At 48.0% G+C, this 26072-nt stretch overlaps 2 protein-coding genes across 4 annotated transcripts in view; one reads left to right on the top strand and one right to left on the bottom strand.

Moving 5' to 3' along the window:
- The window catches only part of TTC9C (tetratricopeptide repeat domain 9C), a 166066-nt gene extending 149827 nt beyond the window's left edge, over nt 1-16239 (bottom strand). Inside the window, exon 1 of one of the 2 annotated variants that reach the window (XM_063944987.1) lies at nt 16177-16239. In XM_063944987.1, coding sequence (XP_063801057.1) covers nt 16177-16194 — 18 coding nt within the window. In that variant the 5' untranslated portion in view covers nt 16195-16239. Of the gene's footprint in view, nt 1-15862; nt 15991-16176 lie in introns of those variants that run through there. The other variant, XM_063944986.1, reaches the window with a different exon arrangement.
- Nucleotides 16240-16403: 164 nt separating this feature from the next.
- The window catches only part of HNRNPUL2 (heterogeneous nuclear ribonucleoprotein U like 2), a 124174-nt gene continuing 114505 nt past the window's right edge, over nt 16404-26072 (top strand). Inside the window, exons 1-3 of one of the 2 annotated variants that reach the window (XM_063944985.1) lie at nt 16404-17286; nt 18463-18601; nt 23363-23433. In XM_063944985.1, the coding sequence (XP_063801055.1) occupies nt 16794-17286; nt 18463-18601; nt 23363-23433 (703 nt within the window). In that variant the 5' untranslated portion in view covers nt 16404-16793. The remainder of the gene's footprint in view (nt 17287-18462; nt 18602-23362; nt 23434-26072) is intronic. The other variant, XM_063944984.1, reaches the window with a different exon arrangement.

Below are 26072 nucleotides of genomic sequence, written 5' to 3'. Positions count from 1 at the left end.
CGGCGCGGCTCCGGGACCGGACGACCGAGGCTGGGCCTGTGTTCGATCCCTCTGGAGCTAATGGTGTCCAGTAGCCTAAGAAGCCCAAGCTAGCTGCAAGCAGGTAGGTTCGCTTCTCTCCCCTAAGTCCCTCGTAGCAGTGAGTCTGTTGCCAGCAGATCTCACTGAAAATAAAAAACCTAAAAATAAGAATTTACTTACCGATAATTCTATTTCTCGGAGTCCGTAGTGGATGCTGGGGTTCCTGAAAGGACCATGGGGAATAGCGGCTCCGCAGGAGACAGGGCACAAAAGTAAAGCTTTCCGATCAGGTGGTGTGCACTGGCTCCTCCCCCTATGACCCTCCTCCAAGCCAGTTAGGTACTGTGCCCGGACGAGCGTACACAATAAGGGAGGAATTTTGAATCCCGGGTAAGACTCATACCAGCCACACCAATCACACCGTACAACTTGTGATCTAAACCCAGTTAACAGTATGATAACAGCGGAGCCTCTGAAAAGATGGCTCACAACAATAATAACCCGATTTTTGTAACTATGTACAAGTATTGCAGATAATCCGCACTTGGGATGGGCGCCCAGCATCCACTACGGACTCCGAGAAATAGAATTATCGGTAAGTAAATTCTTATTTTCTCTATCGTCCTAGTGGATGCTGGGGTTCCTGAAAGGACCATGGGGATTATACCAAAGCTCCCAAACGGGCGGGAGAGTGCGGATGACTCTGCAGCACCGAATGAGAGAACTCCAGGTCCTCCTTAGCCAGGGTATCAAATTTGTAGAATTTAGCAAACGTGTTTGCCCCTGACCAAGTAGCTGCTCGGCAAAGTTGTAAAGCCGAGACCCCTCGGGCAGCCGCCCAAGATGAGCCCACCTTCCTTGTGGAATGGGCATTTACATATTTTGGCTGTGGCAGGCCTGCCACAGAATGTGCAAGCTGAATTGTATTACACATCCAACTAGCAATAGTCTGCTTAGAAGCAAGAGCACCCAGTTTGTTGGGTGCATACAGGATAACAGCAAGTCAGTTTTCCTGACTCCAGCCGTCCTGGAACATATTTTCAGGGCCCTGACAACATCTAGCAACTTGGAGTCCTCCAAGTCCCTAGTAGGTGCAAGGCACCACAATAAGCTGGTTCAGGTAAAACACTGACACCACCTTAGGGAGAGAACTGGGGACGAGTCCGCAGCTCTGCCCTGTCCGAATGGACAAACAGATATGGGCTTTTTTGAGAAAAAACCACCAATTTGACACTCGCCTGGTCCAGGCCAGGGCCAAGAGCATGGTCACTTTTCCTGTGAGATGCTTCAAATCCACAGATTTGACTGGTTTTAAACCAATGTGATTTGAGGAATCCCAGAACTACGTTGAGATCCCACAGTGCCACTGGAGGCACAAAAGGGGGTTGTATATGCAATACTCCCTTGACAACTTCTGGACTTCAGGAACTGAAGCCAATTCTTTCTGGAAGAAAATCGACAGGGCCGAAATTTGAACCTTAATGGACCCCAATTTGAGGCCCATAGACACTCCTGTTTGCAGGAAATGCAGGAAACGACCGAGTTGAAATTTCTTTGTGGGGCCTTCCTGGCCTCACACCACGCAACATATTTTCGCCACATGTGGTGATAATGTTGTGCGGTCACCTCCTTTCTGGCTTTGACCAGGGTAGGAATGACCTCTTCCGGAATGCCTTTTTCCCTTAGGATCCGGCTTTCCACCGCCATGCCGACAAACGCAGCTGCGGTAAGTCTTGGAACAGACATGGTACTTGCTGAAGCAAGTCCCTTCTTAGCGGCAGAGGCCATAAGACCTCTGTAAGCATCTCTTGAAGTTCCGGGTACCAAGTCCTTCTTGGCCAATCCGGAGCCATGAGTATAGTTCTTACTCCTCTACGTCTTATAATTCTCAGCACCTTAGGTATGAGAAGCAGAGGAGGGAACACATACACCGACTGGTACACCCACGGTGTTACCAGAACGTCCACAGCTATTGCCTGAGGGTCTCTTGACCTGGCGCAATACCTGTCCCGTTTTTTGTTCAGACGGGACGCCATCATGTCCACCTTTGGTATTTCCCAACGGTTTACAATCATGTGGAAAAAACTTCCCGATGAAGTTTCCACTCTCCCGGGTGGAGGTCGTGCCTGCTGAGGAAGTCTGCTTCCCAGTTTCCATTCCCGGGATGAAACACTGCTGACAGTGCTATCACATGATTTTCCGCCCAGCGAAAAGTCCTTGCAGTTTTTGCCATTGCCCTCCTGCTTCTTGTGTCGCCCTGTCTGTTTACGTGGGCGACTGCCGTGATGTTTTTCCCACTGGATAAATACCGGCTGACCCTGAAGCAGAGGTCTTGCTAAGCTTAGAGCATTATAAATTTACCCTTAGCTCCAGTATATTTATGTGGAGAAAAGTCTCCAGACTTGATCACACTCCCTGGAAATTTTTTCCTTGTGTGACTGCTCCCCAGCCTCTCGGGCTGGGCTCCGTGGTCACCAGCATCCAATCCTGAATGCCGAATCTGCGGCCCTCTAGAAGATGAGCACTCTATAACCACCACAGGAGAGACACCCTTGTCCTTGGATATAGGGTTATCCGCTGATGCATCTGAAGATGCGATCCGGGCCATTTGTCCAGCAGATCCCACTGAAAAGTTCTTGCGTGAAATCTGCCGAATGGAATTGCTTCGTAGGAAGCCACCATTTTTACCAGGACCCTTGTGCAATGATGCACTGTTTTTAGGAGGTTCCTGACTAACTCGGATAACTCCCTGGCTTTCTCTTCCGGGAGAAACACCTTTTTCTGGACTGTGTCCAGAATCATCCCTAGGCACAGCAGACGTGTCGTCGGATCAGCTGCGATTTTGGAATATTTAGAATCCACCCGTGCTGTTGTAGCAGTATCCGAGATAGTGCTACTCCGACCTCCAACTGTTCCCTGGACTATGCCCTTATCAGGAAATCGTCCAAGTAAGGGATACTTAAGACGCCTTTTCTTCGAAGAAGAATTACCATTTCGGCCATTACCTTGGTAAAGACCCGGGGTGCCGTGGACAATCCAAACGGCAGCGTCTGAAACTGATAGTGACAGTTCTGCACCACGAACCTGAGGTACCCTTAGTGAGAAGGGCAAATTTGGGACATAGAGGTAAGCATCCCTGATGTCCCGGGACACTATATAGTCCTCTTATTCCTGGTTCGTTATCACTGCTCTGAGTGACTCCATCTTGATTTGAACCTTTGTAAGTGTTCAAAAAAATTTTTTATTTTTTTTTAGAATAAGTCTCACCTAGCCTTCTGGCTTCAGTACCACAATATAGTGTGGAATAATACCCCTTTTCTTGTAGTAGGAGGGGTAATTTAGTTATCACCTGCTGGGAATACAGCTTGTGAATTTTTTTCCATACTGCCTCCTTGTCGGAGGGAGACCTTGGTAAAGCAGACTTCAGGAGCCTGCGAAGGGGAAACGTCTCGACCTTCCAATCTGTACCCCTGGGATACTACTTGTAGGATCCAGGGGTCCTGTACGGTCTCAGCGCCATGCTGAGAACTTGTCAGAAGCGGTGGAACGCTTCTGTTCCTGGGAATGGGCTGCCTGCTGCAGTCTTCTTCCCTTTCCTCTATCCCTGGGCAGATATGATCTTATAGGGACGAGAGGACTGAGGCTGAAAAGACGGTGTCTTTTTCTGCAGAGATGTGACTTAGGGTAAAAAACGGTGGATTTTCCAGCAGTTGCCGTGGCCACCAGGTCCGATGGACCGACCCCAAATAACTCCTCTTCCTTTATACGGCAATACACCTTTGTGCCGTTTGGAATCTGCATCACCTGACCACTGTCGTGTCCATAACATCTTTTGGCAGTTATGGACATCGCATTTACTCATGATGCCAGAGTGCAAATATCCCTCTGTGCATCTCGCATATATAGAAATGCATCCTTTAAATGCTCTATAGTCAATAAAATACTGTCCCTGTCAAGGGTATCAATATTTTTAGTCAGGGAATCCGACCAAGCCACCCCAGCTCTGCACATCCAGGCTGAGGCGATCGCTGGTCGCAGTATAACACCAGTATGTGTGTATATACTTTTTATGATATTTTTCCAGCCTCCTGTCAGCTGGTCCTTGAGGACGGCCCTATCTATAGACGGTACCGCCACTTGTTTTGATAAGCGTGTGAGCGCCTTATCCACCTTAAGGGGTGTTTCTCAACGCGCCCTAACTTCTGGCGGGAAAGGGTATACCGCCCATAATTTTCTATCGGGGGGAACCCACGCATCATCACACACTTTATTTAATTTATCTGATTCAGGAAAAACTATGGTCGTTTTTTCACATCCCACATAATACCCTCTTTTGTGGTACTTGTAGTATCAGAAATATGTAACACCTCCTTCATTGCCTTTAACGTGTGGCCCTAATAAGGAATACGTTTGTTTATTCACCGTCGACACTGGATTCAGTGTCCCTGTCTGTGTCTGTGTCGACCGACTAAAGTAAACGGGCGTTTTAAAACCCCTGACGGTGTTTTTGAGACGTCTGGACCGGTACTAATTGTTTGTCGGCCGTCTCATGTCGTCAACCGACCTTGCAGCGTGTTGACATTATCACGTAATTTCCTAAATAAGCCATCCATTCCGGTGTCGACTCCCTAGAGAGTGACATCACCATTACAGGCAATTGCTCCGCCTCCTCACCAACATCGTCCTCCTACATGTCGACACACACGTACCGACACACAGCACACACACAGGGAATGCTCTGATAGAGGACAGGACCCACTAGCCCTTTGGAGAGACAGAGGGAGAGTTTGCCAGCACACACCAAAAACGCTATAATTATATAGGGACAACCTTATATAAGTGTTTTCCCTTATAGCATCTTAATATATAAGCATATCGCCAAATTAGTGCCCCCCCTCTCTGTTTTAACCCTGTTTCTGTAGTGCAGTGCAGGGGAGAGCCTGGGAGCCTTCCCTCCAGCCTTTCTGTGAGGGAAAATGGCGCTGTGTGCTGAGGAGATAGGCCCCGCCCCTTTTTCGGCGGCCTCGTCTCCCGCTCTTAACGGATTCTGGCAGGGGTTAAATATCTCCATATAGCCTCCGGAGGCTATATGTGAGGTATTTTTAGCCAAAATAGGTATTCATTTGCCTCCCAGGGCGCCCCCCTCCCAGCGCCCTGCACCCTCAGTGACTGCCGTGTGAAGTGTGCTGAGAGGAAAATGGCGCACAGCTGCAGTGCTGTGCGCTACCTTTAGAAGACTGAGGAGTCTTCTGCCGCCGATCTTCTTACTTCAGCATCTGCAAGGGGGCCGGCGGCAAGGCTCCGGTGACCATCCAGGCTGTACCTGTGATCGTCCCTCTGGAGCTGATGTCCAGTAGCCAAGAAGCCAATCCATCCTGCACGCAGGTGAGTTCACTTCTTCTCCCCTCTGTCCCTCGTTGCAGTGATCCTGTTGCCAGCAGGACTCACTGTAAAGTAAAAAACCTAAGCTAAACTTTCTCTAAGCAGCTCTTTAGGAGAGCCACCTAGAATTGCACCCTTCTCGGCCGGGCACAAAATCTAACTGGCTTGGAGGAGGGTCATAGGGGGAGGAGCCAGTGCACACCACCTGATCGGAAAGCTTTACTTTTGTGCCCTGTCTCCTGCGGAGCCGCTATTCCCCATGGTCCTTTCAGGAACCCCAGCATCCACTAGGACGATAGAGAAATATACTTTCTTTTCTAGGAGCTCAGGAAAGCCCCTAGTGTGTATCCAGCTCGGCCGGGCACAAAATTCTAACTGAGGTCTGGAGGAGGGTCATAGAGGGAGGAGCCAGTGCACACCAGGTAGTCCTAAAGCTTTCTTTAGTTGTGCCCAGTCTCCTGCGGAGCCGCTATTCCCCATGGTCCTTACGGAGTCCCCAGCATCCACTTAGGACGTTAGAGAAATGAAATTAATATTGAAGTGTATCCAACTATTGCCTTCAAAACAGCATCACTTCTTCTAGGTACACTAGCACACAGTTTTTGAAGGAACTCGGCAGGGGGCTTGTTCCAAACATCTTAGAGAACTAATCACAGAGCTTCTGTGCATAATGGCTTGCTCAAATCCTTCTGTCTCTTCATGCATTCCCAGACAGACTCGATATTGAGATCAGGGCTCTGTGGTGGCATATCATCACTTCTAAGACTCCTTGTTCTTCTTTACACTGAAGATAGTGCTTAATGACATTGGCTGTATATTTGGGGTCGTTGTCCAGCTGTAGAATAAATTTGGAGCCAATCAGACACCTCCCTGATGGTATTGCATGATGGATAAGTACCTGCCTGCATTTATCAGCATTGAGGACCTCATTAATCCTGACCAAATACCCAACTCCCAATAGCTAGAATACATCCCCAATCTTGAAAGGAACCTCCACCATGCTTCGCTGTTGCCTGCAGACTCATTATTGTACCTCTCTCCAGCCCTTCGGCGAACAAACTGCCATCTGTTACAGACAATTATTTTAAATTTTGCCTCATCAGTCCAGAGCATCTACTGCCATTTTTATGTACACCAGTTCTTAGGTGTTCGTGTATAGGGCAGTCGCTTTGCCTTGTTTCCATGTCGAAGGTGTGGCTTTTGGACCGCAATTCTTCCACGAAGATCACTTCAGGGCAGACTTGTCCGAACAGTAGATGGGTTTACCAGAGTCCCACTGGTTTCTGCCAGTTCTGATCTGATGGACAGGTTGGGCATGCGTGACCGGCGCTCAGGACACCACCTTTCACCATACCGATGCCGGGATCCCGGCGCAACAAGCCCCTTATGAGCTCGCCATGAGTGGGAATAGTCACGGCTAGTCGTCATGCGGACTGTCGGGATTCTAAAGGGCAGGATGTAGGGGATGGTATTGTGACCAACCGACACATAACTACATCCCCTGCTGGACATCTTCCGATTTTGAAGGGAAGTAAGTATTATGTGTCTTTCATATGACGCACTACGTTTCCTTGGCCGACCACTGCGTCTACAGGCCTCAACGTTGCCCGTTTCTTTGTGCTTCAATGCTGATAAATATAGGCAGATACTTATCCATCATGCAATACCATCAAGGAGGCGTCAAACTGGCTCCAAATTTGTTCTGCAGCAGGACAACGACCCCAAACATACGCCTAATGTCACTAAAAACTATCTTTGGCATAAAGAACAAGGAGTCCTGGAAGTGATGATATGGCCGCCACAGAGTCCTGAACTCAACATTATCAAGTCTATCTGGAATAACATGAAGAGACAGAAGGATTTCAGCAAGCCTACAGCCACAGAAGATCTGTGGTTAGTTCTTCAAGATGTGTGGAACAAGCTCAATGCAGAGTTCCTTCAAAAACTGTGCAAGTGTACCTTGAAAAAGTTATGCTGTTTTAAAGGTAAAGGGTGGTCACACCAAATATTAATTTGATTTACATTTCTCTGCTGTTCATTCACTTTGCATTTACTTGATAAAAATAAACTATTAACACTTCTATTTTTGGAAGCATTCTTACTTTGCAGCATTTTTTTTCCCACACCTGACTAAAACTTTTGCGCAGTACAGATACATATATAAAATCCAGTTAGCCAGCACCACCCTTCAAAAATCTTGGTGCACACTGATAGTAAGCAATACATGTTCCAGAAGTAGCACTCGTTGGACTTCATAGATGCTTCAATAACAGACAGTCAGCCCATAGTAAAATGCAATGTTTTGGGTTTATTACCCGTCGTCAGGCAACATAGATACGCAATATAATGGCCATGCGCAGAGTAGACAATCTTTCTGGATACGCAAAAAGACTGCCTGTAAGTCAATGCAACAGAAGTTTTTCTTGAATAGCAGGGGGAAAAGAATTATATGTCTTGACGTTTGAAAATATTTGGGGCATCATTGACATTGTTTCTGAATAAAGCATTGAAAAAGAAACATTATCAAAACAAAGGAAAACACCTCCTTCCCCCTCCACAAAAGCTCCACGGTACAACTACAAATCAGAAATTAAAGAAAAAATATATATCTTTGAAGGATGTATGGAAATGCTGCTGAATACACCTAGAAATGTACAGTAATTTGAAGAATTGGTACTGGGTGGCAAGAACAGCGATATTAGTTTGCAACAGTAAAAATACTATTGTAATTACACAAACTAACTTTCTTTACATTAATATACAATGAAGTTTTTTTTAAGTGCAGCGCTTCTCAATAAAAGGTTTATTGCCAATAGAACGCACTTGTTTTTTCACCTCAGTTTGTCCATTTGAAATTTTGCTTATCCATAAATTTAATAGGCTCTACACACTGGGCGATATTAGTGAAAGATATGAATGATCTATACCGTTCATATCTTTCAGTGTGGAGGCACCAGTGATGAATCGTTGGTGCCCCGTTACTTGTGCATGCAGGCCAATATGGACGATCTCGTCCATATTTGCCTGCACTGCTATGGAGCCGGGTGAAGAAACTTCACTCCCCCCATCACTGCTCCCCCACCGCCGGGTCGCCCATGGGCTAGATTATAACAAGCCTCTCTAAGAGAGCTAGGGGGAAGTGGTGCGGTCCTTGTGAATCCAACCTCTCTACCTCCCAAATTACCTTTCTTGGATAAGGCTATGATAAAAACTAATTTTGCTAATAGAGCCTAAAGACAGGCTTTGGCCACCAAACGCAATCAGAGAACTATTGTGCAACATGTCTGGCTCTTCTAACACGAGAAGAAAAAGGTAAAATCATGAAGATCTCACATGGAAAATGTATCCACAAATGACCCAGTCCCACACAAGCATTCATCCACTGTAACTGGATTCTTTAAAATAACTCAAACATACACATTAAGATAGATCCTTTACAAATTGAATAGTTACAGTACTGTATATACAGGGCTGTGGAGTCAGTACACCAAACCTTTGACCACTCCATTTTACTACTGTCTAATTAATTTGTGAATGTCAAATGTATAAATAACAAATTGACTGTAGTAAAATAGTAGCACTCGCTAAAGGGGTTATATCAGCCTTTCAATATTCAACAAACAGTGGTAAACTAAAGCTCACTACACACTGGACGATATGAACTAGAACAATCTCTTTGAAAAGATCGATCATTCATATTGGGCAGTGTGTATGCCTGAACGATAAAAGATGTGCGCACCCGCGGGTCATTTATGTATGGTCTATTGGACACGCAGCTCAACTGTGACTACACTGTAGAGCTGCATGTTTGGGGAATGCGGGGATGACATCACAGAACGATATCGTTCAGTGTGTATGAGCTAAACCGCTGAACGATATAGAACTAGTCGGGTATGGGTCTGAAGTCACCCATTGTGTATGGGGTTTAGGATTACAGCTTTTACCCTGTTATCGTTCTATCAATAGCTGGAAAGAGAGTTAAGGCCCATACACTCTAAGCGATTTTGAGCTGAAAGCAGGTCACTTTTGGTGTTTAGGCGGTTTTGAGCTGAAAGCAGCTCTAGTGTGTATGCCCAAACGATGAGTGCTGATGTGCGCGCCCGCTTCATCGCCAGCGGCCGCCGTTCATCTACTGGTATTACCAGTAGATGAACGGCGGCGAGGTGAGCAGCTTTCCATAGCGTCTTGCTATGGAAAGCCGCTCACCCCCGCTGACCAGGGGGGAAAGCGCTCAATGTGTATGCACTTAATGCTTTTCAGCCCAGCGATCATCGCTATGCATACACGCTGGGCAAAAACGCCTAGTGTGTATGCACATTAACAGTCCTGATTACTAGCAATGTGAACCCAGCAAAGTCTTCAGGGCATTGCCAAGTCTCCACCGGGTGGAGTCATGTACATGCGCAAATTGGCCATTGTGCAATCAGAAAAGCAGCACATGACGCAAAAGCCCATCGTAGACAGTGATAGGCTGCCAACAGCAGACGAGAGGACACCGCTGGCCTTCGCCAGCAAGCTAAGCAATGCTGCAGAACAATGGCACTTCATTAGCACCACTGCGATAATAAATAAGAATTTACTTACCGATAATTCTATTTCTCATAGTCCGTAGTGGATGCTGGGGACTCCGTAAGGACCATGGGGAATAGCGGCTCCGCAGGAGACTGGGCACATCTAAAAGAAAGCTTTAGGACTATCTGGTGTGCACTGGCTCCTCCCCCTATGACCCTCCTCCAAGCCTCAGTTAGGATACTGTGCCTGGACGAGCGTACACAATAAGGAAGGATTTTGAATCCCGGGTAAGACTCATACCAGCCACACCAATCACACCGTATAACCTGTGATCTGAACCCAGTTACCAGCATGATAACAGAGGAGCCTCTGAAAGATGGCTCACAACAATAACCCGATTTTTGTAACAATAACTATGTACAAGTATTGCAGACAATCCGCACTTGGGATGGGCGCCCAGCATCCACTACGGACTATGAGAAATAGAATTATCGGTAAGTAAATTCTTATTTTCTCTAACGTCCTAAGTGGATGCTGGGGACTCCGTAAGGACCATGGGGATTATACCAAAGCTCCCAAACGGGCGGGAGAGTGCGGATGACTCTGCAGCACCAATGAGAGAACTCCAGGTCCTCCTCAGCCAGGATATCAATTTTGTAGAATTTTATAAACGTATTTGCTCCTGACCAAGTAGCTGCTCGGCAAAGTTGTAAAGCCGAGGCCCCTCGGGCAGCCGCCCAAGATGAGCCCACCTTCCTTGTGGAGTGGGCATTTACAGATTTTTGGCTGTGGCAGGCCTGCCACAGAATGTGCAAGCTGAATTGTACTACAAATCCAACGAGCAATCGTCTGCTTAGAAGCAGGAGCACCCAGCTTGTTGGGTGCATACAGGATAAACAGCGAGTCAGATTTCCTGACTCCAGCCCTCCTGGAAACATATTTTCAGGGCCCTGACAACGTCTAGCAACTTGGAGTCCTCCAAGTCCCTAGTAGCCGCAGGCACCACAAATAGGTTGGTTCAGGTGAAACGCTGAAACCACCTTAGGGAGAAACTGAGGACGAGTCCTCAATTCCGCCCTGTCCGAATGGAACATCAGATAAAGGCTTTTTCAGGATAAAGCCGCCAATTCTGACACGCGCCTGGCCTAGGCCAGGGCCAACAGCATGACCACTTTCCATGTGAGATATTTTAACTCCACAGATTTAAGTGGTTCAAACCAATGTGACTTTTGGAACCCAAAACTACATTGAGATCCCAAAGTGCCACTGGAGGCACAAAAGGAGGCTGTATATGCAGTACCCCTTTTACAAACGTCTGAACTTCAGGGACTGAAGCTAGTTCTTTTTGGAAGAAAATTGACAGGGCCGAAATTTGAACCTTAATGGACCCCAATTTCAAGCCCATAGACACTCCTGTTTGCAGGAAATGTAGGAATCAACCCAGTTGAATTTCCACCGTCGGGCCTTACTGGCCTCGCACCACGCAACATATTTTCGCCAATTGCGGTGATAATGTTTTTGCGGTTACATCCTTCCTGGCTTTGATCAGGATAGGGATGACTTCATCCGGAATGCCTTTTTTCCTTCAGGATCCGGCGTTCAGCCGCCATGCCGTCAAACGCAGCCGCGGTAAGTCTTGGAACAGACAGGGTCCTTGCTGGAGCAGGTCCCTTCTTAGAGGTAGAGGCCACGGATCTTCCGTGAGCATCTCTTGAAGTTCCGGTTACCAAGTCCTTCTTGGCCAATCCAGAGCCACGAATATAGTGCTTACTCCTCTGCATCTTATCAATCTCAGTACCTTGGGTATGAGAGGCAGAGGAGGGAACACATACCCTGACTGGTACACCCACGGTGTTACCAGAGCGTCTACAGCTATTGCCTGAGGGTCCCTGGACCTGGCGCAATACCTGTCGAGTTTTTCCCAACGGTTTATAATCATGTGGAAGACTTCTGGGTGAAGTCCCCACTCTCCCGGGTGGAGGTCGTGCTGAGGAAGTCTGCTTCCCAGTTGTCCACTCCTGGAATGAATACTGCTGACAGTGCTATCACATGATTTTCTGCCCAGCGAAGAATCCTTGCAGCTTCTGCCATTGCCCTCCTGCGTCTTGTGCCACCCTGTCTGTTTACGTGGGTGACTGCCGTGATGTTGTCCGACTGGATCAACACCGGCTGACCTTGAAGCAGAGGTCTTGCTAAGCTTAGAGCATTGTAAATGTCCCTTAGCTTTATTTATGTGAAGTGATGTCTCCAGGCTTGACCATAAGTCCTGGATATTCCTTCCCTGTGTGACTGCTCCCCAGCCTCGCAGGCTGGCATCCGTGGTTACCAGGACCCAATCCTGAATGCCGAATCTGCGGCCCTCTAGAAGATGAGCACTCTGCAACCACCACAGGAGGGACCCCTTGTCCTTGGTGACAGGGTTATCCGCTGATGCATCTGAAGATGCGACCCGGACCATTTGTCCAGCAGGTCCCACTGGAAAGTTCTTGCGTGGAATCTGCCGAATGGGATTGCTTCGTAGGAAGCCACCATTTTACCCAGAACCCTTGTGCATTGATGCACTGAGACTTGGCTCGGTTTTAGGAGGTTCCTGACTAGCTCGGATAACTCCCTGGCTTTCTCCTCCGGGAGAAACACCTTTTTCTGGACTGTGTCCAGGATCATCCCTAGGAACAGAAGACAAGTCGTCGGAACCAGCTGCGATTTTGGAATATTGAGAATCCAACCGTGCTGCAGCAACACTACCTGAGATAGTGCTACACCGACCTCCAACTGTTCCCTGGATCTTACCCTTATCAGGGAATTGTCCAAGTAAGGGATAACTAAAATTCCCTTCCTTTGAAGGAATATCATCATTTCGGCCATTACCTTGGTAAAGACCCGGGGTGCCGTGGACCATCCATAGGGCAGCGTCTGAACTGATAGTGACAGTTCTGTACCATAAACCTGAGGTACCCTTGGTGAGAAGGGTAAATTTTGACATGAAGGTAAGCATCCTTGATGTCCCGAGACATCATGTAGTCCCCTTCTTCCAGGTTCGCAATCACTGCTCTGAGTGACTCAATCTTGAATTTGAACCTCTGTATGTAAGTGTTCAAAAATTTTAGATTTAGAATCGGTCTCACCGAGCCGTCCGGCTTCGGTACCACAACAGTGTGGAATAATACCCCTCCTGCAACAGGGAACGGGGTATCTTGATTATCACCTGCTGGGAATACAGCTTGTGAATGGCTTCCAAAACTGTCTCCCTGTCAGAAGGAGACATCGGTAAAGCCGACTTTAGGAAACGGCGAGGGGGAGACGTCTCGAATTCTAATTTGTACCCCTGAGATATCACCTGAAGGATCCAGGGGTCTACTTGCGAGTGAGCCCACTGCGCGCTGAAATTCATTGAGACGGGCCCCCCACCGTGCCTGATTCTGCTTGTAAAGCCCCAGCGTATACTGAGGGCTTGGCAGAGGCGGGAGAGGGTTTCTGTTCCTGGGAACTGGCTGATTTCTGCAGCCTTTTTCCTCTCCCTCTGTCACGGGGCAGAAATGAGGAACCTTTTGCCCGCTTATCCACGAAAAGACTGCGCCTGATAATACGGCGTCTTCTCATGTTGAGAGGCGACCTGGGGTACAAACGTGGATTTCCCAGCTGTTGCCGTGGCCACCAGGTCTGAAAGACCGACCCCAAATAACTCATCCCCTTAATAAGGCAATACTTCCAAATGCCGTTTGGAATACGCATCACCTGACCACTGACGTGTCCATAACCCTCTACTGGTAGAAATGGACAACGCACTTAGACTTGATGCCAGTCGGCAAATATTCCGCTGTGCATCACGCATATATAGAAATGCATCTTTCAAATGCTCTATAGGCAAAAATATACTGTCCCTATCTAGGGTATCAATATTTTCAGTCAGGGAATCCGACCACGCCAACCCAGCACTGCACATCCAGGCTGAGGCGATTGCTGGTCGCAGTATAACACCAGTATGTGTGTAAATACATTTTAGGATACCCTCCTGCTTTCTATCAGCAGGATCCTTAAGGGCGGCCATCTCAGGAGAGGATAGAGCCCTTACAAGCGTGTGAGCGCTTTATCCACCCTAGGGGGTGTTTCCCAACGCACCCTAACCTCTGGCGGGAAAGGATATAATGCCAATAACATTTTAGAAATTACCAGTTATCAGGGTAAACCCACGCATCATCACACACCTCATTTAATTTCTCAGATTCAGGAAAACTACAGGTAGTTTTTCCTCACCGAACATAATACCCCTTTTTGGTGGTACTCGTATTATCAGAAATGTGTAAAACATTTTTCATTGCCTCAATCATGTAACGTGTGGCCCTACTGGAAGTCACATTTGTCTCTTCACCGTCGACACTGGAGTCAGTATCCGTGTCGGCGTCTATATCTGCCATCTGAGGTAATGGGCGCTTTAGAGCCCCTGACGGCCTATGAGACGTCTGGACAGGCACAAGCTGAGTAGCCGGCTGTCTCATGTCAACCACTGTCTTTTATACAGAGCTGACACTGTCACGTAATTTCTTCCAACAGTTCATCCACTCAGGTGTCGACCCCCTAGGGGGTGACATCACTATTACAGGCAATCTGCTTCGTCTCCACATCATTTTTCTCCTCATACATGTCGACACAAAAGTACCGACATACAGCACACACAGGGAATGCTCTGAGAGGACAGGACCCCACTAGCCCTTTGGGGAGACAGAGGGAGAGTTTGCCAGCACACACCAGAGCGCTATATATATATATATATATATATATATATATATATATATATACAGGGATAACCTTATATAAGTGTTTTTCCCCTTATAGCTGCTGTATAGTTAATACTGCGCCTAATTTGTGCCCCCCTCTCTTTTTTAACCCTTTCTGTAGTGTAGTGACTGCAGGGGAGAGCCAGGGAGCTTCCCTCCAACGCAGCTGTGAGGGAAAATGGCGCCAGTGTGCTGAGGAGAATAGGCTCCGCCCCCTTATCGGCGGCCTTATCTCCCGTTTTTTTATGTATTTTGGCAGGGGTTAAATGCATCCATATAGCCCAGGAGCTATATGTGATGCATTTTTTGCCATCCAAGGTGTTTATTATTGCGTCTCAGGGCGCCCCCCCCAGCGCCCTGCACCCTCAGTGACCGGAGTGTGAAGTGTGCTGAGAGCAATGGCGCACAGCTGCAGTGCTGTGCGCTACCTTGTTGAAGACAGGACGTCTTCTGCCGCCGATTTTCCGGACTCTTCTGCCTTCTGGCTCTGTAAGGGGGCCGGCGGCGCGGCTCTGGGACCCATCCAAGCTGGGCCTGTGATCGTCCCTCTGGAGCTAATGTCCAGTAGCCTAAGAAGCCCAATCCACTCTGCACGCAGGTGAGTTCGCTTCTTCTCCCCTTAGTCCCTCGATGCAGTGAGCCTGTTGCCAGCAGGTCTCACTGAAAATAAAAAACCTAAACTAAAACTTTCACTAAGAAGCTCAGGAGAGCCCCTAGTGTGCACCCTTCTCGTTCGGGCAGAGATCTAACTGAGGCTTGGAAGAGGGTCATAGGGGGAGGAGCCAGTGCACACCAGATAGTCCTAAAGCTTTCTTTTAGATGTGCCCAGTCTCCTGCGGAGCCGCTATTCCCCATGGTCCTTACGGAGTCCCCAGCATCCACTTAGGACGTTAGAGAAAATAGAATTCTGGTAACAAGACTATTAAGTTGGGCCATGTAGATTTTATTTTGAAGCTAGAGCTGTCATATTTCCACCGACTCCACAGCCCTGGTTATATGCAGCAAACACCGGCATGTGGGCTGCTGCAGCAGTAACCGTGGGAGGCAGTGTCCCCAGCATGGAGGGAGATAGACAACCACCACTGAACAGTACCCAGCTCCCGAATAGACGGCGAGATGCAGCGTCAACAGGCGCCAGCAGCAGCGCCGTCTCCCAGACTCTCACACGCTACCTGCTGCTGCTCAGCCATAGTCCCCACGCCTACAGCGCCGCCATGCTGCCGCACTAGCGCTCACACACGCAACGGCCGAAGCACACGCCGACGCCTCCTCCTCACGTAACCTGTCCGACCCCAAATAACTTTATTTATAGCGAACAGTGACGATTCCGTACATGCAGTGTTAACAAGGCCGCAGCGCGCGGCAACTCCTAACTACGTCCCTCTGCCTCCCTCCCTTCTCCTCCCTCAGGGTATAATGATGCGTGTTGCACAAGCCTTCAAGGGGTGATACCAGCGTGCGGCAATTACACATAGTAGCGGCCTACCACGTGGAGGTTACGCATTCCACATAACGCTGTGTAACCTATGTGTGGTGGGCTGTGTATGTATTGAGGACGCACACCGGCGATCAGTCACACAGACTGGCGTCATTGTTTACTTGCCGTCAATCAATGAATATAAAAAGGGCGGGAACCCGTGGAGCAGGTCACCTGATCTATTAGGACCTATGGGCAAGCGGGTGGGCTGGCGCAGCTTAGTCCAACCAGAATTATTTTAAGAGGCGGGACATGTCTTCAGTATGACGAAACGCGACGGTCACAATGGATCACGCTAAACCGCTTGATTCTGCCAATCACTGGGCAGAACGTGCATGGGGCGGGGCAACTTGCTGTGTGCTGTGAATGCGGCGGCGCGCTCCTGTGCTGTTGGAGCGGTATTACAACGGCTCATCGCGGGGCGTCGCTGCTCGGCTGGCACACAGAGTTGGAGGGTGTGAGCGACGTCAGGGGGAAGAGCAGTAACGTTCAGGGTACCGCTCGGCTGTTTCGGTTTACGGATCAGTTATCGCTGTACTTCCGCCCCCACTTCCGGGGTGTGATCCGCAGACCCCCGTCCACTTCCGGTGCGTTCGGAGCACATCCGCCCTGTGTCTTTATCTGTGATGAGCGACACCATGAGCGGCCTGGACCCGCGTAAAATGAAGGTGACGGAGCTGCGGTCCGAGCTGCAGCGCAGGGGACTGGATTGCCGCGGGCTGAAGGCCGAGCTGAGCGATCGGCTGCAGGAGGCGCTGGACTCGGAGCTGCTGGGGGGAGAGGAGGAGCGGCCGGCGGGGAGCCTTGGCTTGGAGGAGGAGGAACGGGCCCTTGAGCCCGGGGAAGGAGAGGAGGAGGAGGACGACGACGACGACGCCGCCGCCGCACTGGTGCCGGAAGAGGATGATGATGATGATGATGACGCTACCGCAGCCGTTAGCTCCAATGATCAAGCGGCACCGGGAAAGGAGCCCAGTGTCCCTGCCGCAGGGAGCGCAACACCGGCGGATCAGCAGGCCGAGAAGATGGAAGCGGCCACTGCCAGTGGAGGATCCCTGAACGGAAAAGAGGCGACCGGGAAGGCTGCAGAGAAGGACGGAGGGAAAGCGAAAGCTAGCGGTGGGTGTAAGGCGGGCTGGGCCTGGGCGGGGGCAGCCTGGTTCCTGCTATTATGCGCCCATCGTTAGTGCATAGGCCATCCCTGTCATCGCCTAGTGCTCCCCTGAGATGCCCCCACCGACATATGCAGGGTCTGCGGGCTTCCCTAGGGTGAGCGGTGCGGCTCCTCTGTCTTGCCACTCAGGGCTCTGCGTGGTCTCATCTTCTCCCCTCATAAAGGGCCAGATGTACTAAGCTTGAAAAGTGATAAATATCACTGTGCTAAAGCACCAGCCAATCGGCTCCTAACTGTCATTTTTCAAACACAGCCTGTGACATGACAGTTAGGAGCCGATTGGCTGGTGCTTTATCACAGTGGCTTAGTACACTTTGGCTTTATCACTTTTCAGGCTTAGTACATCTCCCCCATGCAGTGCTTGCCTTAATCATTCTCTGTTATTCCATATGCTGCCGTGTTATGTATGTGGGGAGAGTCCCAGTCTTACCAGGCAGGGGTGTACAGGTCACATATGGGAGAAAAACCTTTTCCAGATGAGCTAGTTTCTGTTACATTATTCATATGTTCTCCTCGGGTTCACTATGGTATGCCGGTGGTCGGGCTCCCGGCGACCAGCATGCCGGGAGCCCGACCGCCGGCTTACCGACAGTGTGGCGAGCGCAAATGAGCCCCTTGTGGGTTCGCAACGCGCGCCACGCTCATTTAGTCTCCCTCTAGGGGGGGTCGTGGACCCCCACGAGGGAGAATGAGTGTCGGTATGCCGGTTGTCGGGATCCCGTCAGTCGGCATACTGAAGACCACCCGTTCTCCACTCATAATTGCGGTTCTTGTATGTAAGAGATGGGATAGTCTATCATATTCTGGGGACACATCATGTTAGTGTGCTTAACATCTGCTTGTAAAGTTATCAAATGTTTTTTTTTTTTTTTTCATTTGTTTATGTAAAATGATTGAGTAGTGTTTAGAACCAGTCCTGTAGTGGAGACCCCATCTCTCCATTCAATAGATTGCTGGACCTGTTTGAAAGACCAGTTGGGACAAGTTAAATGTATGTGTGGTACTGTGTTTGGGTGGTGGTTTTGTTTATTGACGCTGTTGTATCCAACTTCTGTTATGTGCATTGCATATTTGAGCTCTTAATTCTTTCCATTATTCATTAATTGTTCATTGTTTTGCAGTTGGGGAGGTAGAAAAGAAAGATAAGCATTCTGATTCAAAGGGCTCAGGAGCCATGCGTCATGGCATGAAGAGGATGCGGGAGGATGAACAGCGAGGTCGGACATATCACGAATACAGAGAAGAGGGTAATTATAGCCGGTAAGATGCACAATATGGGCTCTTTGTATACATACCCTATTCCCTTTTTATGGTCTAGGATCACCCCACACGTAATGTTTTTTTAGGTATCTCTAACTTCTTTTACATTATAGAAGTGAGGCAAAGGAACCACTAGTCACCTCTTATCCATATTTGCCTTGTGTTATTATGTTAAATGTTATACTCCATGTCTGTTAAACAAGCTACCGTATAAACGGTTTGTAAGAAGACTTCGGAGTCATTATAAAATGGGTGCTACAAGTCTACATCAGTTCAGGTGATATAGCACATTTTAACGAAGATGAAAAATGACTGTTTTTGTATTTGTAATGATAACATGATATTCTTTCCAGCTGCTAAGAATGCTGAAGACTTAATCTCGCAGTAGAATTGTCTGATGCACCTAAACAAGCACACTATGGGTTAATTTCAATTGCGAATGATGGCTGCCATCTAGTGCATGCATATGTCCCACTTAAGGTAACCCAGAGATTGTATTTTAACACACACACCCATGGGAATGCAACACAAAATACTTAATATCGGTGTAGATTGGGGGTTATTGTGTTATACCCCTTTCAGACTGCCTCAGGCAGGTCGCACCCAGGAGCTTGATACGGGAGCTCCCAGGGTTACGAAACCGCCTCACACCACACAACGAGCAGGGTTGAACACGTGTTGGAATACGGGGTCGCTCAACAGGGTATTTACACCCTGGCACCTCTCAGGCCGCACATGAACACTGATTACGCGCGTTCATGTGCCAATAACCCCTGTTCATAGCTGGCGGTCTGAAAGGGGTATTACTGTTGCTTCTCCCACAGTTTGCCCCTTATTAAATGAACCCCTGTGAGCCAAGTAACTATACCAATGACCAAATATACTGACAGTTTTTAAGGTGGGGTATCCCATTGTCGGGACAGTTCTAAAAACTTGAAAGATAACTTAATTGTTGATGATCGTTGATAATACCACATGTAACATGACCTACAGTCACTTATTTAATAGCTTGTATTCCACACAAGCGCCAGTGTTTTCAAAAGGTCACACTCAGAACCTCAAACACTGACTATGGCCTATTTCGTACGGTTTCCACTCCTGTTTAAAGTATGTGTTCTATGGAACTGCTAATACTTTGGGGTTTTTTTTGTGTGCAATATATATATATCTATCTATCTATCTATCTATCTATCTATCTATCTATCTATCTCTCGCAATGTAATTTTGAAAAAAATCATACTGCTCACCAAGCCAGTTTAGATCAACGTTTCAGGTGTCTTTATTTGCACTTTTTGTCAGGATACAGTACAACAAAACAAACATACCTTTTATAACACCAGACGTGTGAGACACGCCTCGCACCTCCCCTGCTTCCGGCCTCCTTGCGCCGACGTCATACACGTCGTCCCCTATTGCCACGTACGTAGCGGGCGGGACAGTTGTCATAGCAACATACGATGCTTTAGAGCGCATCGAGCCGCACTCCGGCTGATCGCGCAGACACTGCCTAAAAGGCGGGACTGTTGTCATGGCGACAAGCTTAACAAAACAAGAGGTTTAAAACATGATACTAACACAGCCTAAACGCAAGGCTACCGAAGCACGGGGTCCGAGGCATAACTTGTGTAAAGACACCGCAATGTGCAGCAAATCCTTTCCCTTCCCAGCTGTAATGGAACTGAGTGACAACACACACAGTCCTTGCTGCTCAAGGATTGATTACATTGTGACTAGATCATACCTTCACCAACCTCATACACCAGAGTGACCAAGAAATAATAACAATCTAGATAGGACATCTCCAATACAGCTGTGTTATACATTAGAGCCACACTCCACATCATGCAACATCAAGTAATAGTTATTCAGGTGTTGCCATTATGTCTCGAACCCGTACCCTCAAAACTAAGTGTAGACATGGAAATATCTTATTAAAGATTGTTTCATATCAGCACACAAATTCAGCATAGGACGGTTGAACATCCAATAACGCCAATTTTGGTCCACAAAAATTTGGACCCCCCTCCCGGGACGCCCCATAATATCGGCACGTGGATCCATCTACAGCAACATCTCAAAATACTTGGACAGTTTCCTACAGCCCGTTATTCAAGCTGAACCTACGGTCCTTTTGGATACAACCCAGCTATTACTACAGAATCAAACACAGCTTCCGGAAGTATGTATTCTCGCAAGTGTTGATGTAGTGAGCCTATATGCGAACATTCCCCATTCGGAAGGCATTGAGGCAGTCAGAAGTCTACTCTCTGGGAACATCAATTACAAAGGGCCGGATGTGGAATTTTTTCTTGGGCTATTGGAGAAGACGCTTACACGAAACTTCTTATTTTTTGATGGACATTTCTATCTGCAGCGACTTGGCTGCGCCATGGGGAGCAACGTGGCCCCGGCCTTCGCGAACGCCTATATGCTGGATATAGAGAAGCGGTTATTCCTGCAAAATCCATCTCTTGCAGAGGGACTGATACTCTTTACATGCTATATAGATGACTTGCTGATAATTTGGGCAGGCACTCCAGAAGATTTTGAGGACTGGATGCAAGCCATCAATCTCCTTGACGCTAATATAAAATTCACGTTTGAATGCAGTACTGATGTTATTCACTATCTGGACGTTCAGATTGTAAGGAAGGAGAATTGCCTACAAACATCTGTGTATCATAAACCCACTGACAGAAACACGCTACTGCACGCTAACAGTTTTCACCCGACGGCCATGAAGAAGGGTTTACCCTTCTCGCAATTCCTTCGGGCACGACGCATTATTAGTAACCAGGAAGATGTGAGATGGAGCTGGATAGAATGATTGGGAAATACCTTGAGAGGGGCTATCCAATTGCAGATCTTGAAAGTGCCAAAAGGAAAGCGTTGGCATTACCGCGCTCACAATATCTACAGCGGAAAGAAAAAACTCCGAAAAAGGTGATCCCGCTAATAACTACCTATAACACTGCGAGTACAGTAGAGAGGAAGAAAGTAAGGAAACTATGGCCCATTATCAAGACGGATAAAACCCTGCCAGCTCTGAATCAATATAGGGTGTTAAACTGTCATCGGAGGGGACGTAACCTTAAAGACTGGCTGGTGCATAATGACACAACGGCCGAGAAAAGGGAATTACGTTCACATTTCCTTACTAAAGCCCCAGGCTCGTATAGATGCACGGGCTGTACTACCTGTAGGTACCTTGAAGTAGGTCCAGTAGTGTTACATCCGCACTCAGGAAAGAAAGTCTCCATCAAGCATGTCTTAACCTGCACGTCGAAATTTGTGATCTACATCATCAAATGTCCTTGTGGCCTTGCCTACATAGGCAAGACCACGTGTACCTTTAGAGAACGGGCAGCACAGCAGAGGTCGGCCATAAGACAAGCCCTGGAAGGAAAAGATATTGAACAGCCGGTGGCCAGACATTTTAGGGAGGCACGACACACAATGGCAGCCTTGCGATTATAAGCTTATCGATCATGTTCCTCCTATGACAAGGGGAGGAGATCGCAATAGGAGACTGCTACAGCTGGAGGCGCGTTGGATCTTTGAATTCAACACTGTGGCCCCATCGGGCCTCAATGAAAACCTTTCTCTCCTTGGTTTCCTATGAAATATTAGTGCCTTGGATATCTCTTGTCTTTTCCTTCTGCTGTGTGTCTATTAGTTTTTATCTTTCGCAGGGGTTGCCATTAGGATTAGAACCCTGATCGAATGTTATGGGGGTCTAGCCCAGGTGGTGTACCCACCTGGCACTATACGGGTTATATTAGTAGCCATTTGAATTAATATGCTTCGTCCTATGTTAAATTTGTGTGCTGATATGAAACAATCTTTAATAAGATATTTCCTTGTCTACACTTAGTTTTGAGGGTACGGGTTCGAGACATAATGGCAACACCTGAATAACTATTACTTGATGTTGCATGATGTGGAGTGTGGCTCTAATGTATAACACAGCTGTATTGGAGATGCCCGTCTATCTAGATTGTTATTATTTCTTGGTCACTCTGGTGTATGAGGTTGGTGAAGGTATGATCTAGTCACAATGTAATCAATTCTTGAGCAGCAAGGACTGTGTGTGTTGTCACTCAGTTCCATTACAGCTGGGAAGGGAAAGGATTTGCTGCACATTGCGGTGTCTTTACACAAGTTATGCCTCGGACCCCGTGCTTCGGTAGCCTTGCGTTTAGGCTGTGTTAGTATCATGTTTTAAACCTCTTGTTTTGTTAGGCTTGTCGCCATGACAACAGTCCCGCCTTTTAGGCGGTGTCTGCGCGATCAGCCGGAGTACGGCGCGATGCGCTCTAAAGCATCGTATGTCGCTATGACAACTGTCCCGCCCGCTACGTACGTGGCAATAGGGGACGACGTGTAGGACGTCTGCGCAAGGAGGCCGGAAGCAGGGGAGGTGCGAGGCGTGTCTCACACGTCTGGTGTTATAAAAGGTATGTTTGTTTTGTTGTACTGTATCCTGACGAAAGGTGCAAATAAAGGCACCTGAAATATTGATCTAAACTGGCTTGGTGAGCTGTGTGATTTTTTTTTTTTTAAATTCCATTGGAGTGCCGCCCATTACATTGTGCTGTTTGCTGGGCTTTGTAGTGCCACGGGAGGGCACCCGGGTATTTGCTCTTGCTGTAGGAGTGCCGGTCACAGGTGTTCTATCTATCTTGTCTGTTTTGGTGTTTGCACTTTTGAGTCTTTATCATCTTAACTCATTGTGACTTATTTTGTTGTCTTTTCGCATAGTTCCAAGTCTCCTGTGCCTGCTGAAGAGGCAAGTGATGAAGTTGATGATAGTGAGGTGTGCCTTGATAAATGTAGGTGCTCCTTTATGCAAATGTCCATATGGTGTTTTTAGTCTACTGCAGGCTCTCCCAACCACGGTCCTCAAGGCACACCAACAGTGCAGGTTTTAGTGATAACCAGGCTGCAGCACAGATGGCTAAATCAAAATAACTGAGCTACTAATTAAGTCACCTGTGCTGAAGCCTGGATATCAATAAAACATGCACTGTTAGTGTGCCTTGAGGACCGTGGTTGGGAATGCCTGGTCTACTGTGTTAAAACAATGTTTAACGCTTAAAATTTGGGTTTGTTTTTCTTTGTCTCTTCGTACACTGCATTCTCTTTGACTTCTAGTAGCTTGACTGATAGAGAATCCAGTCTGACTTTGCTTAGGAGGGGGTGTAGGGGGAGTTCAGTTAGTTCTGTTGGGACTTGGTTCAAAACCCCTGGGACAGACTCCCTATTGATTAGGCACTTATAACATTTTCTCTAACGTCCTAGTGGATGCTGGGGACTCCGTCAGGACCATGGGGAATAGCGGCTCCGCAGGAGACAGGGCACAAAAGCAAGCTTTTAGGATCACATGGTGTGTACTGGCTCCTCCCCCTATGACCCTCCTCCAAGCCTCAGTTAGGTTTTTGTGCCCGGCTGAGAAGGGTGCAATCTAGGTGGCTCTCTTAAAGAGTTACTTAGAAAAAGTTTTTAGGTTCTTTATTTTCAGTGAGTCCTGCTGGCAACAGGCTCACTGCATCGAGGGACTTAGGGGAGAGATTTTCAACTCACCTGCGTGCAGGATGGATTGGATTCTTAGGCTACTGGACATAGCTCCAGAGGGAGTCGGAACACAGGGCTCGCCCTGGGGTTCGTCCCGGAGCCGCGCCGCCGACCCCCCTTGCAGACGCTGAAGATGAAGAGGTCCGGAACCAGGCGGCAGAAGACTGTCTTCATCAGGTAGCGCACAGCACTGCAGCTGTGCGCCATTGTTGTCAGCACACTTCACACAGCGGTCACGGAGGGTGCAGGGCGCTGGGGGGGGGCGCCCTGGGCAGCAATGTATAATACCTGTATGGCGAAAAATACATCACATATAGCCCTTGAGGCTATATGGATGTATTTAACCCCTGCCAGATATCTAAAACTCCGGAGAAGAAGCCCGCCGAAAAGGGGGCGGGGCCTATTCTCCTCAGCACACCGCCATTTTCCCTCACAGAAAGGCTGGTGGGAAGGCTCCCATGCTCTCCCCTGCACTGCACTACAGAAACAGGGTTAAAACAGAGAGGGGGGGCACTGATTTGGCGATATGTATATATATTAAAATGCTATAAGGGAGGAACACTTATATAAAGGTTGTCCCTGGATAATTATAGCGTTTTGGTGTGTGCTGGCAAACTCTCCCTCTGTCTCCCCAAAGGGCTAGTGGGTCCTGTCCTCTATCAGAGCATTCCCTATGTGTGTGCTGTATGTCGGTACGTGTGTGTCGACATGTATGAGGAAAATATTGGTGAGGAGGCGGAGCAAATTGCCTGTAATGGTGATGTCACTCTCTAGGGAGTCGACACCTGAATGGATGGCTTATTTATGGAAATTACGTGACAATGTCAACACGCTGCAAGCCGGTTGACGACATGAGAGGGCCGGCGAACAAATTAGTATCTGTCCAGGCGTCTCAAACACCGTCAGGGGCTGTAAAATGCCCATTTACCTCAGTCGGTCGACACAGACCCAGACACGGACACTGATTTCAGTGTCGACGGTGAAGAAACAAACGTATTTTCTTTTAGGGCCACACATTAAGGGCAATGAAGGAGGTGTTACATATTTCTGATACTCCAAGTACCACAAAAAAGGGTATTATGTGTGAGGTGAAAAAACTACCTGTAGTTTTTCCTGAATCAGATAAATTAAATGAAGTGTGTGATGATGCGTGGGTTTCCCCCGATAGAAAATTATTGGCGGTATACCCTTTCCCGCCAGAAGTTAAGGCGCGGTGGGAAACACCCCTCAGGGTGGATAAGGCGCTCACACGCTTATCAGAACAAGTGGCGGTACCATCTACGGATAGGGCCGTACTTAAGGAGCCAGCTGATAGGAGGCTGAAAAATATCCTAAAAAGTATACACACACATGCTGGTGTTATACTGCGACCAGCGATCGCCTCAGCCTGGATGTGCAGAGCTGAGGTGGCTTGGTCGGATTCCCTGACTAAAAATATTGATACCTTTGACAGGGACAGTATTTTATTGACTATAGAGCATTTAAAGGATGCATTTCTATATATGCGAGATGCGCAGAGGGATATTTGCACTCTGGCATCAAGAGTAAATGCGATGTCCATATCTGCAAGAAGATGTTTATGGACACGACAGTGGTCAGGTGATGCAGATTCCAAACGGCACAAAGATGTATTGCCGTATAAAGGGGAGGAGTTATTTGGGGTCGGTCCATGGGACCTGGTGGCCAGGGCAACTGCTGGAAAATCCACCGTTTTTTACCCTAAGTCACATCTCTGCAGAAAAAGACACCGTCTTTTCAGCCTCAGTCCTTTCGTCCCTATAAGAGTCATATCTGCCCAGGGATAGAGGAAAGGGAAGAAGACTGCAGCAGGCAGCCCATTCCCAGGAACAGAAGCCCTCCACCGCTTCTACCAAGTTCTCAGCATGACGCTGGGACC

Source organism: Pseudophryne corroboree, chromosome 11 (assembly GCF_028390025.1).
Source record: "Pseudophryne corroboree isolate aPseCor3 chromosome 11, aPseCor3.hap2, whole genome shotgun sequence".
In the NCBI taxonomy this organism is placed as follows: domain Eukaryota; kingdom Metazoa; phylum Chordata; class Amphibia; order Anura; family Myobatrachidae; genus Pseudophryne; species Pseudophryne corroboree.
Note: the sequence above shows the minus strand (reverse complement) of the source record. Positions and strands in the feature narration are given on the sequence as shown.